General features: G+C 37.6%; 1 protein-coding gene across 1 annotated transcript; it reads left to right on the top strand.

Moving 5' to 3' along the window:
* The first annotated feature begins 4,079 nt into the window (after positions 1 to 4,079).
* Positions 4,080 to 13,148, top strand: LOC134328244 (uncharacterized). Its single transcript, XM_063009329.1, has 4 exons — positions 4,080 to 4,743; positions 4,952 to 5,050; positions 5,226 to 5,351; positions 12,787 to 13,148. The coding sequence occupies exons 1-4, from the start codon at positions 4,357 to 4,359 to the stop codon at positions 12,814 to 12,816; spliced, it is 642 nt and encodes a 213-aa protein (XP_062865399.1). The 5' UTR covers positions 4,080 to 4,356; the 3' UTR covers positions 12,817 to 13,148.
* Positions 13,149 to 13,515: the final 367 nt, after the last annotated feature.

Here is a 13,515-nt window from a genome sequence, read left to right as displayed (position 1 = left end):
CATTACATACACATGTACACATTACATACACATGCACACATTACACACACATGCACACATTACACACACATGCACACATTACATAAACATGCACACATTACACTGTAAAAAAGGCTAGTTGAAATATAAGAAAAAAATACTTAATTCAAGCATAAAGTTAATCAATACTAGCCAAATTATCTGTCCATGCAGCAAGATAATTTTACTTGACAAGAATTCTCAAAATAAGTTTGTTCAAGTCTTGAAATTAGATTGCTCTGACCGGCTACCAAGAGCTTAAAATAAGTCAAAAATACTCATTTTTAGATAAAATTACTTGAAAACAGATTTGCTAGACCACAGTAACAAGTATAATATTCTGAATATGAGCAAATAATACTTATTTAGTTTTTGGAATTCTTAATATAGGTTTTCAAATTTAAGTGTAAAACACTTAGTACTAGGGTAGTATGACTACTTGAAACAAGTTGTCTCATCTTGAAACAGGTACTCTTAAAAACCACATTTGACTTGAAACTAGGTTTTAATCTTACATATTAATGTCTTACATATCTTACATATTAAATATTAAAACAGGAAACCCATAAGTAAATCACCACCAAAACAAGTGAAAATTCTGTCAACATTTATTGACAGTACTGTAAAACTATCAAACACTTGTTTAATACAAACTAAACAATTGAAGTACACAGTACTTTGCAGCAATTGACAGTGAACAACTGCACAACATCACCTTACCACTAGTACAGTCAACTTCCCAAGAACATGGAATGAAGATACATCTCAGTATACTGAGCAAACAGCAAGATAGACCAAGTTATGCAACTACATCTTAGTAAAGGATTTCCACTTTGTGAATGCTTGATTATTAAACCACTTGTTTGTGGGTAGGTGAGGGAGGAGTGAGTGTGAGAGAGTAGAGAGAAAGAATGTGTGAGAAAGAGAGAAGAGGGAAAGAAAAAGATTGACAGAGAGAGACATGGGAGAGGAGGGGGGTTTAAATAGACAGTGAACAACTGCATTTGAACATGAGTTTCCCCACTAGTAAACAAAAAAAAAACAGGCCATGTGCAACTACTTCTCAATAAATGATTTCCACTCCGCCATTGCCCTCTTATATGCACCTGTAGCATCTCGATCATGGATCGCATCACACAGTACCTCAGTTTGAATGACCGAGAGGAGGGTTGCAACACATTTTGGGTACGTCAGGTGCATCGTGTAGTAGTATGCCATTAACATCAACATCCCATCAAAGAACTCCTCCTTTGGTATGGTGCTTACAGGTACGTTTCCCATGGCAAGGATGCAGACCTTTCCATCAAACAGTAACACTGGACTGGTGAGAGGACGCTTCTCCAAGTAAAGCGATGGATCCTCCCTTGCCTTTAATTTAAAAGAAAAAGAAAAAAATTGTAAATGTCTGAAGACGTTAAGAGAAAAATCAATATAGTAACTGAAATGCACAATAACCTCACCTGAAGGACATGCAATAGTGCTTCACTGGGATTCCTGAGCCGTTTTGGTGGCGAAGTTGGTGAGGGAAATAGTGATGGGAGACCAGTCAAAATGGCAATGGTGAAATCCGCTGGAAGAGGCATAATTAGATAAATTATTTTAAATAATTAAAAACACCTGTGTATCAGAGGTCCTGCAGACACAAATTGGAAGCTGAAGGATTACAGTGGTTTTGCAGGGTTCAGATTTGGAATAAAACTGCAACATACCATCATGCATATTCAAGGGTATAGGGGGTTTCAGGACTTTCTTCCACACACCATAGAACTGGACATTGGCACAGAAGTTTTCCCATCTTTTCTTTGTTTCATCAATGTATTTGGGGTTGGTGCCACCCAAGATGCGACGCAGCTCATCCATTACCTAGGATAAAATTGTGCATTTAGTGCAGCTGATATCATTATACAGAAACAAGCACACAAAAAGGGTGAGATATGAAACTTACATTTTGAGGGTCTTTGAAACATGGATATGCTTCAAATATCTTCGCAATCCTGTCTTCCTCCTTCAAAACACTTGAGTCAATGAAGGCCCGCCTTGCATCAAACTCAAGGTCCATAATTTGAGCAACATCACTTGGGTTGGGTTTTGAGTTGGGTTTGCTGTACATATTGAAGAGTGTTTTGTAGTGCCTTGCCTGCATTTTCAGACTGTCCTGATGTTCTAAAATACAACAGTAGAGTTCAGACAGTTTAATAATTTCTAAATATATTTTCTTGATCAGCCAAAGAACAGGGAAAATAAATAAATAAAACTCATTGGTAAATATTCAAAGTGCCAGTGTAAAGGTAAGCTCTTTAACAAAATTATAAATCCAAGGGAAAACACACACGCACAAAACAAAAACAAACAATACCGAATGCAGTATTACCTGGACTTAAGTCATCATTGCTGACATCGCTCTCTGGAAGAATGACAGTTGAAGCAGTTGAAGCTGAAGAACTTGCAGTACCTTCTTCTTCTGTACTTGTTTCAAAGAGTGATCTCTTTGCAGACCCTCTTTGTGGCTTTGGGCCCTGCCTCTTTCTTGGAGACTTCATATTTTGCAGTCGTTTATACATTTTAGAGTAAATCGTCAGCTGTGGCAAAGGAAAGTTAAGCTAAGTTAAGCTGCCATGTCATCCACCAAGCCCTTAAATGGTTTAGATGCAAAATAACTTACATATGGCAGATCTGAAATGTCACGTAGCATAGGGTAATAGTCAATGATCTTCTGTGACATTGCTCTCAGCTCAAGTTTTGAGGGGTATCTTTCCTCTTTTCCCAGAGGACTAGCACGCAGGATGGCAACCATGCTGGTGATTGTGTTTCTGATGAGCCTACAACTTAGCTCCTTTGACATCTTGCAAACTTTTTCCTTTCCATTGCGGAGCAAATCAAAATACTGGCTGCGCACCATGTCCAACTCTGAGTCAGTGTACACTACATACTCTGGTGGGTCTGGCAGTTTCACCGTTTTGGCTGTGATTTCATGAACAGGGGTAGAGGTCTGAGGCTGGCTTGTCAACACTGCACAGGTAGCTGACACATTCCCACTTCCTCGGTCTTGATCAGGATCACCATCCTATACGAATTACAACACCCACAAAACATTCTTTAAAATAAAATCAAATTTTATGCTTTCCATAAACCTCCTGAGTTCCTCCACAGACGCATTACCTTTGGACCAATCATGTCCCATAATTTCTTCCTCTTCAGAAAATTCTCTGGTCCAGGAAAGAGGTCTTTCAAATCTTCCCGACTTAGGGTTTTCAGAACCTCCTCATCAATATTTGCAGCTTTAAAAATATCAGTAACACGCCTGGCATTAGTATCACATCACATATGTTTTGGTACGAATTTTTCATTGAAACATAGCCTACAACTGTACATATCTATGGATATTTGCTAGCAGCATGACTAGACTAACTGAAAAAAAAAAACCCGGCAAACATCGTTTTAAAATACATACAAAACGAGATGAATGCACGAATAATTCTAACACATCGTCCATTCTGATCAGCAAATAACCCCTAACTTAACAGGAATTTCTTAGAATTGCCAACTATTTAATTTAGGTTTATCCAACACTTTTCTGAAATGCTAACGTGTTAGCTTGTGAACTTGGCGTTTCTCCATCTGCACATGATTCCATTAATGTACAAACTGACACCATGCTTTGAAATAGTCTAGTTTAAACACAACTTACCCCGTAGCACCGACAGTGTAGTCTCGTCTAAATCATCCATACCGAAGAAAGTGGCTTTTCTCTCTATCGCTGTTCTCAAATGTGAGCCGATATCTGAGGACAAAACATATAGATAAGTTGTCTAATGCTACCTAGCAAAAACATCTAGCTTAGTAGTGTAGACTTGCTGACTATGACTAGTTTTCGATAATAACGTTAAGCTCCTCAGTCTGCAAGCTAGGAGAGCAGGTAAAATATTAAAAATATTAAATAATATCGGAACAAATGTATACAATGCTGTAACATACAATATACTATACCAAATATATCGTGAACATAATGTTAAATCCGTGCTTACCCCGAAGTGCACTTTTCAGACGGCTTCTGTTGAACACTGCTGCTTTTTCCCAAAATGTATCAGGTGCCAAATCTCTTCGATTTATATATCTGACGTCATTTTGATGTGACAGTGAGCGGAGAGCAGGTCATAGAGCAGAGGCGTGAGCAGCATGTGCAAATATTTTCTCATATACAAAATTGTACGACATAAGTTGTTGTAAAAAAGTCTTGAAGGGAATTCATATTTCTGGTTAGCAAATAGGAGGCACAGGTGTAACCAAGCCCACAGACAAGCACCAAAACGAGCCTACTAAAGACTACTGGAGTGAATCATGGCAGTGTGGCGGTGTATGATCTGTTTCGTTTTTGTTGCGTTAAGTATAAAATCGCTCCTCAGCCACATAAATGTCACGCATAGCCGTAGTCAAGATTTTTGGGTTCTGTGTGGAATTGATGGTTGTGAACAAGATTTTAGAGTTTACAACTCATTTTATCGCCATCTTAAACGAACACACCCTTTGTATTTGGCGACCGGATGCCCACCAATGGCATGGGGGACAACACCTACTTCAGCTGCACTTGGGTCAGAGAACTTTGGTGCATCTATTTTTTCTGAAGCCGCTACTCCTGCAAGAACGTACTTTGTGGAGGAACAGTCACACGGCAGTCAAATTGAAACTTGTATGGAAACTCCTCCTGATTCCCATTCTTGTATTCAGGTAAGTTTTGATTTAAGTTAATTTTTTAAAGTTAATTTTAATCCATGAGGCAGATTTATGATTTCTGTATGGTGAAGTGAGGAGAAGACAGTCAAAATGTATGCTATAAAATGTATTGTAGGCTATGAAACTTAATTTGAAATTTAATTTGTATTATGGATTTGAGTGCATTTGTTATGACTGAGATATTCGATTTTATTCATGAAAGGAAAATAATGGAGCTGGAACATCTGTAACCGAACCGGATATTGGCAAGTCTGCGGCAGCTTTTGCAATCAGTGTCCGGGAAGAATGCCATCTGTCACAGGTCAGTTTTGCTTAAAAAGTGCATGTAGAAAGAGTGAATGTAATAATAATTGATAAACTGATAGCCTAATTGTAAAGTAGGCTAATTCTAATGCATCAGAATGTGTTGCATTTAATTCTGTGATGTCATGACATTATATTAGTAAAAATTAAGCCCAATTTATGACTTTTCACAGAGGACCGTCAACAGAGTCATTGGAGGGGTGCAACAGTACCAAGCAACTCTCTTGGATACATTAAGGATAAGAATGAGAAGAGTTTTTGACAGACATCCAGAGACAACAACTCAGCTTCAAAATGAGGTTCTGAATACTTTTGATACTTTCGAAGATCCTTTCTCAACCACAGCATATGGACAGAATAGGACTATTTGTGAACTCTTCAGTCCAGTCTGCCCAGAGGAAGTAGTTGTCTCTCAGAAGATTTGTTTGGTTAAGCAAGGTAGTTCAAAGGTTATGGCCATAAGAAACAAAAGTTTTTACTATGTACCACTAATTGAAAGTCTAAAGCAGCTACTGACCAATTCCAGAATTTTCTCCATGTTGAACACTGTACCACAGAGAAGCAGAGAGGGATTCTTGTATGACTTTTCAGATGGGTCTCTTTTTACATCTCATCCTTTATATTCTGTGAGGCCTAATGCTTTGCAGATCATTTTGTACTCAGACGAGATTAAAATATGTAACCCTCTAGGGCCCCATACTTCTTCAAATAAGTTGTTAATGGTTTACTACAGTTTAGGTAATATTGATCCAAAATTTAGGTCCAAGTTAGCAGCAATACGACTCCTTGCTATTGCAAAATCTGTTGATGTTTCTAAATGGGGTATAGATGTTATTTTACAAAGAATTATAAAATATCTTATTCTGCTTTATAACGGTGTCAAGGTTGAAACACCACATGGTGAAATGGACTTGTTTGGAGCTGTGATAGCAGTATGTGGAGATACACGTGCTCAACATGAGCTTGCTGGCTTTAAAGAAGGGGTTGGCTTTGCCTATAGCAAGTGCAGACACTGTGAATGCACCTTTGAGGATATGCAAATATATTTTGATGAGAATAATTTTGTCAGAAGAACACTAGAAAGGCATATTAGGCAATGTCTTGAAATAGACAAGGCAAGCACAGATACTTTAAAGTCCTCCCTCAAAACTACTTACGGAATTAATAGAAAAAGCAGACTTATTGATGTTCCTGCATTTGACCTAATCAGGCAAACTCCACAGGACATAATGCATGTCATTTTTGAAGGTGTTGCACCAATGGAAATGAAGCTTGTGTTAAAACGTCTTATACTGTCAGGTAATCTAGAATTAGTTGTGTTCAATTCAGCCATTCAGAATTTTCCTTACTCGCCTCTTGATATACGTGATAAACCTTGCCCTGTTAGTGTCAGCACTTTGACAGCAAGTGACAACAAATTGAAACAATCATGTGGGCAAATGTTAATACTGTTAAAAGTATTACCTTTTATTCTGTATGACTTGGACGATGAGTATGTTACATTTATTGTTAAGCTGATTGAAATTGTACAGATTGTTCTTGCTCCTATTATTTCTTTACAGACAGTAATACGGCTTAAACTTATGATTGAAGAACACCTTAGTCAGTTCAAACATTTATTTCCCGAAACTAATGTAATACCCAAGCAACATTACATGTTGCATTTGCCCAGTCAAATTCAATCCCTTGGTCCTTTAATAAGAACTATGTGCATGCGGTTTGAGGCCAAGCACAGTTATTTCAAACAGTGGGCTCCAAAGTTGAATTTTAAAAATGTGTGTAAGTCACTTGCCAAACATAATCAATTTCTTGAATGTTGTCAACATGAAATTGGCATTGAACATCCCATTTTTGCAACCGAGAGAGAATTGGGGCCTGTTACTGATATTTCAAATACTGATTATGTTAAGGCCAAATTTAGAGATTTTTTTAATATGGACATCAGTCAATCTGTTGTCTCTGTGAAGTGGCTAATTCTCAATGGAAATAAATACATCAGTGGGAAGTCTCTGATTATTGCAGATGTGAATGATACTTTGCCTGTGTTTGGACTGGTGAAAGACATCTTTTTAGTAGATTCTTCTTTTGTTGCTTTTGAGTATCAGCGTTATGAAACATTGCATTTTGATAACAATTTGTTGGCATATGAAGTTGCAGTTCCTGCTATTGCCCAGGCGACAGAATTGGTGCATGAGCTTTTAGATCACACCTCATATTTTCCAGTAAATTTTAAGGATAGTGTGTTTGTGCCAATAAAATATACTCTCTGTGATGTCCTTGTACATAGGAACGGCCCTGGGGATGTATAATGAGCTCTGGGTGAGATGTCCTCATTAGTTTGCTGTAGCTAGGTCAGTATTGGCCAGTTGTAGGCTGTTTGTTTTGCTGATCCAATTCCACTGTTGAAAAGTGGTCAAAGCCAATCTTTTGTTGGTTTGCTTACTTTGTTCTTCTAATTTTAATTATGAATTCCATTTACCAATAAAAAATGTTTTTACAAATGTAACTGTGAATTATTCTCAAATTAAGAAATTGAACTTAAATCAAGAAATGTAATGTATGAATCAAACTCAGTTTGTGTGGCTAAATCTTAAAATTAGTTTTGTATTGTGGAATAAAAGAGTATAAATGGATTCCTAAGGTATTTTTTACTTGTTTTACCAACAATATACTAAATTTAAGATTTCTTGACTAAGTAAGATAAGATAGACACATTCATGATGAATTTAAGACTATACCATGGGACCAAATGTAAGAAACTAGTGAATAACTCTTGAAACAAGATAATCAATCTTAAATTTCCTAATGTAAGATTTTAAATCTTGGTAAGAAGACAAAAATTTGCAGTGTACACACACATGCACACATAACACACACATGCACACATTACACACACATGTACACATTACACACACATGTACACATTACATACACATGCACACATTATACACACATGTACACATTACACACACATACACACATTACACACACATGTACACATTACATACACATGCACACATTACATACACATGCACACATAACACACACATGCACACATTACACACACATGCACACATTACACACATGCACACATTACACACACATGCACACATTACACACACATGCACACATTACACACACATGCACACATTATACACACATGTACACATTACACACACATTATACACACATGCACACATTACACACACATGTACACATTACACACACATGTACACATTACACACACATGTACACATTACACACACATGTACACATTACACACACATGCACACATTATACACACATGTACACATTACACACACATACACACATTACACACACATGCACACATTACACACACATGCACACATTACACACACATGTACACATTACACACACATGTACACATTACACACACATGCACACATTACACACACATGCACAAACATGCACACATTACACACACATGTACACATTACACACATGCACACATTACACACACATGTACACATTACACACACATGCACACATTACACACACATGTACACATTACACACACATTACACACACATGCACACACATGCACACATTACACACACATGTACACATTACATACACATGCACACATTACATACACATGCACACATTACACACACATGTACACATTACACACACATGCACACATTATACACACATTTACACATTACACACACATTATACACATTACACACACATGTACACATTACACACACATGGACACACTACACACATTACACACACATGCACACACTACACACACATGTGTACATTACACACACATGCACACATTACACACACATGCACACATTACACACACATGCACACATTACACACACATTACACACACATGCACACATTACACACACATGCACACATTACACACACATGTACACATTACACACACATGCACACATTACACACACATTACACACACATGCACACATTACACACACATGCACACATTACACACATGCACACATTACACACACATGCACACATTACACACACATGCACACTACACACATGCACACATTACACACACATGCACACATTATACACACATGTACACATTACACACACATTATACACACATGCACACATGTACACATTACACACACATACACACATTACACACACATGTACACATTACATACACATGCACACATTACATACACATGCACACATAACACACACATGCACACATTACACACACATGCACACATTACACACATGCACACATTACACACACATGCACACATTACACACACATGCACACATTACACACACATGCACACATTATACACACATGTACACATTACACACACATGCACACATTACGCACACATGCACACATTACACACACATTACACACACATGCACACATTACACACACATGCACACATTACACACATGCACACATTACACACACATGCACACATTACACACACATGCACACATTATACACACATGTACACATTACACACACATGCACACATTACACACACATGCACACATTACACACACATTACACACACATGCACACATTACACACACATGCACACATTACACACACATTACACACACATGTACACATTACACACACATGCACACATTACACACACATGTACACATTACACACACATGTACACATTACACACACATGCACACATTATACACACATGTACACATTACACACACATGTACACATTACATACACATGTACACATTACATACACATGCACACATTATACACACATGTACACATTACACACACATGCACACATTACATACACATGTACACATTACACACACATGTACACATTACATACACATGCACACATTATACACACATGTACACATTACACACACATGCACACATTACATACACATGTACACATTACACACACATGTACACATTACATACACATGTACACATTACACACACATGTACACATTACATACACATGCACACATTACACACACATGTACACATTACACACACATGTACACATTACATACACATGTACACATTACACACACATGTACACATTACATACACATGCACACATTACACACACATGTACACATTACACACACATGCACACATTACATACACATGTACACATTACATACACATGTACACATTACATACACATGTACACATTACACACACATGTACACATTACATACACATGCACACATTATACACACATGTACACATTACATACACATGTACACATTACATACACATGCACACATTACGCACACATGCACACATTACACACACATGCACACTACATAAACATGCACACATTACACACACATGCACACATAACACACACATGCACACATTACACACACATGTACACATTACACACACATGTACACATTACACACACATGTACACATTACACACACATGCACACATTATACACACATGTACACATTACACACACATACACACATTACACACACATGCACACATTACACACACATGCACACATTACACACACATGTACACATTACACACACATGCACACATTATACACACATGTACACATTACACACACATGCACACATTACACACACATGCACACATTATACACACATGCACACATTACATACACATGTACACATTACACACACATGCACACATTACACACACATGCACAAACATGCACACATTACACACACATGTACACATTACACACATGCACACATTACACACACATGTACACATTACACACACATGCACACATTACACACACATGTACACATTACACACACATGCACACATTACACACACATGCACACATTACACACACATGTACACATTACATACACATGCACACATTACATACACATGCACACATTACACACACATGTACACATTACACACACATGCACACATTATACACACATGTACACATTACACACACATTATACACATTACACACACATGTACACATTACACACACATGGACACACTACACACATTACACACACATGCACACACTACACACATTACACACACATGCACACACTACACACACATGTATCCATTACACACACATGCACACATTACACACACATGCACACATTACACACACATGCACACATTACACACACATGCACACATTACACACACATGCACACATTACACACACATGTACACATTACACACACATGCACACATTACACACACATTACACACACATGCACACATTACACACACATGTACACATTATACACACATGCACACATTACACACACATGCACACATTACTCACACATGTACACATTACATCTACATACACACATTACACACACATGTACACATTACATACACATGTACACATTACACACACATGCACACATTACACACACATGCACACATTACACACACATGCACAAACATGTACACATTACACACACATGCACACATTACACACACATGCACAAACATGCACACATTATACACACATGTACACATTACACACACATTATACACATTACACACACATGTACACATTACACACACATGGACACACTACACACATTACACACACATGCACACATTACACACACATGCACACACTACACACACATGTACACATTACACACACATGCACACATTACACACACATGTACACATTACACACACATGCACACATTACACACACATGCACACATTACACACACATGTACACATTACACACACATGCACACATTACACACACATGCACACATTACACACATTACACACACATGCACACATTACACACACATGTACACATTACATACACATGCACACATTACACACACATGCACACATTATACACACATGTACACATTACACACACATTATACACACATGCACACATTACACACATGCACACATTACATACACATGCACACATTACACACACATGCACACATAACACACACATGCACACATTACACACACATGCACACATTATACACACATGTACACATTACACACACATTATACACACATGCACACATTACACACATGCACACATTACACACACATGCACACATTACACACACATGCACACATTACACACACATGCACACATTACACACACATGCACACATTACACACACATGCACACATTACACACACATGCACACATTACACACACATGCACACATTACACACACATGTACACATTACACACACATGCACACATTATACACACATGCACACATTACACACACATTACACACACATGCACACTACGCACACATGAACACATTACACACACATTACACACACATGCACATATTGCACACACATGCACACATTACACACACATGTACACATTACATACAGGGCGGCACGGTGGCTAAGTGGGTAACACTGTCGCCTCACAACAAGAAGGTCCTGGGTTCAATCCCCAGGTGGGGCGGTCATTTCTGCGATATAACCTTGTGAACTGATATGTCTTGTGTAACGAGTCACTACTGTGTCTGTCATGAATGTAACCAAAGTGTAAAACATGACGTTAAGATCCGAATAAACAAACATTACACACATGCAATGTATAAATTGTGTAAAATGTCCTATCATTGTTCCACTGTGTGTGTGTGTGCTGGTGTTTATTCTAGTTCTGATTGTGTTGAGTCTGATAGGTGACTGAAACATCTGATCATGTCTGATCTCTTCTACAGGTTCTGATTCTAACACACATTGAATTATGAGATGAAGATGATGAGCAGTGGAGATAAACACCCATCTACTCTTCACACTGGGATTCTACATGGTGACACTTTGTTTAGCTTCCTACTGCTCAAATCTGTAAACATGCTTTTTGTACAAGAAGGTGTGCTCCTCTCATGACATTACTTCCTGTACAAGATCAATACTCATAAACCCACTCTGAAGTGCTGATGGACTAATAATAATAATAATAATATCTATTATACATTATTTTAATTATTATTATAATTAATTTTTTTTGGAAATAAATTTATTTTTGCATTTGTCACTTGTTTGTATTGTACTAATTAATATTAAAGATATAAACACAAAATGTTTTTAAACAATGGTCTCATTTATTGAAAGAACAATGTGTGTGGCCCTATGGGGAAAAGTAACTGCACCCTTAGCTACTAAATCAACCAGTTAATCTAAACATCACTTAAATCTACCAGTTTGAAAAGGAATACAAAGCCATTGCTAAAGCTCTGGAACTCCCACAAACCACAGTGAGAGCCATTATCCACAAATGGAAAAAACCTTGAACAGTAGTGAACTTTCCTAGGAGTGGCCGGTTTAATAAAAACTTCATGAAGAATGAATTGATGACTCTTCCAGGAGGCTAAAAAAGAACACAGATGAACATCTTAAGATCTGCAGGTGTCAGTTAAGATCAATGTACACCATTCCACTAAAATAAA

The sequence above is a fragment of the Trichomycterus rosablanca genome, chromosome 15 (genome assembly GCF_030014385.1).
Source record: "Trichomycterus rosablanca isolate fTriRos1 chromosome 15, fTriRos1.hap1, whole genome shotgun sequence".
NCBI lineage: Eukaryota > Metazoa > Chordata > Actinopteri > Siluriformes > Trichomycteridae > Trichomycterus > Trichomycterus rosablanca.
Note: the sequence above shows the minus strand (reverse complement) of the source record. Positions and strands in the feature narration are given on the sequence as shown.

Coding starts and splice junctions, on each gene's coding strand:
- LOC134328244 (XM_063009329.1), top strand. CDS start 4,357: ATGGCAGTGTGGCGGTGTATGATCTGTTTCGTTTTTGTTGCGTTAAGT. Junction 4,744..4,951: donor ATTCCCATTCTTGTATTCAG/GTAAGTTTTGAT, acceptor TATTCATGAAAG/GAAAATAATGGAGCTGGAAC. Junction 5,051..5,225: donor AAGAATGCCATCTGTCACAG/GTCAGTTTTGCT, acceptor GACTTTTCACAG/AGGACCGTCAACAGAGTCAT.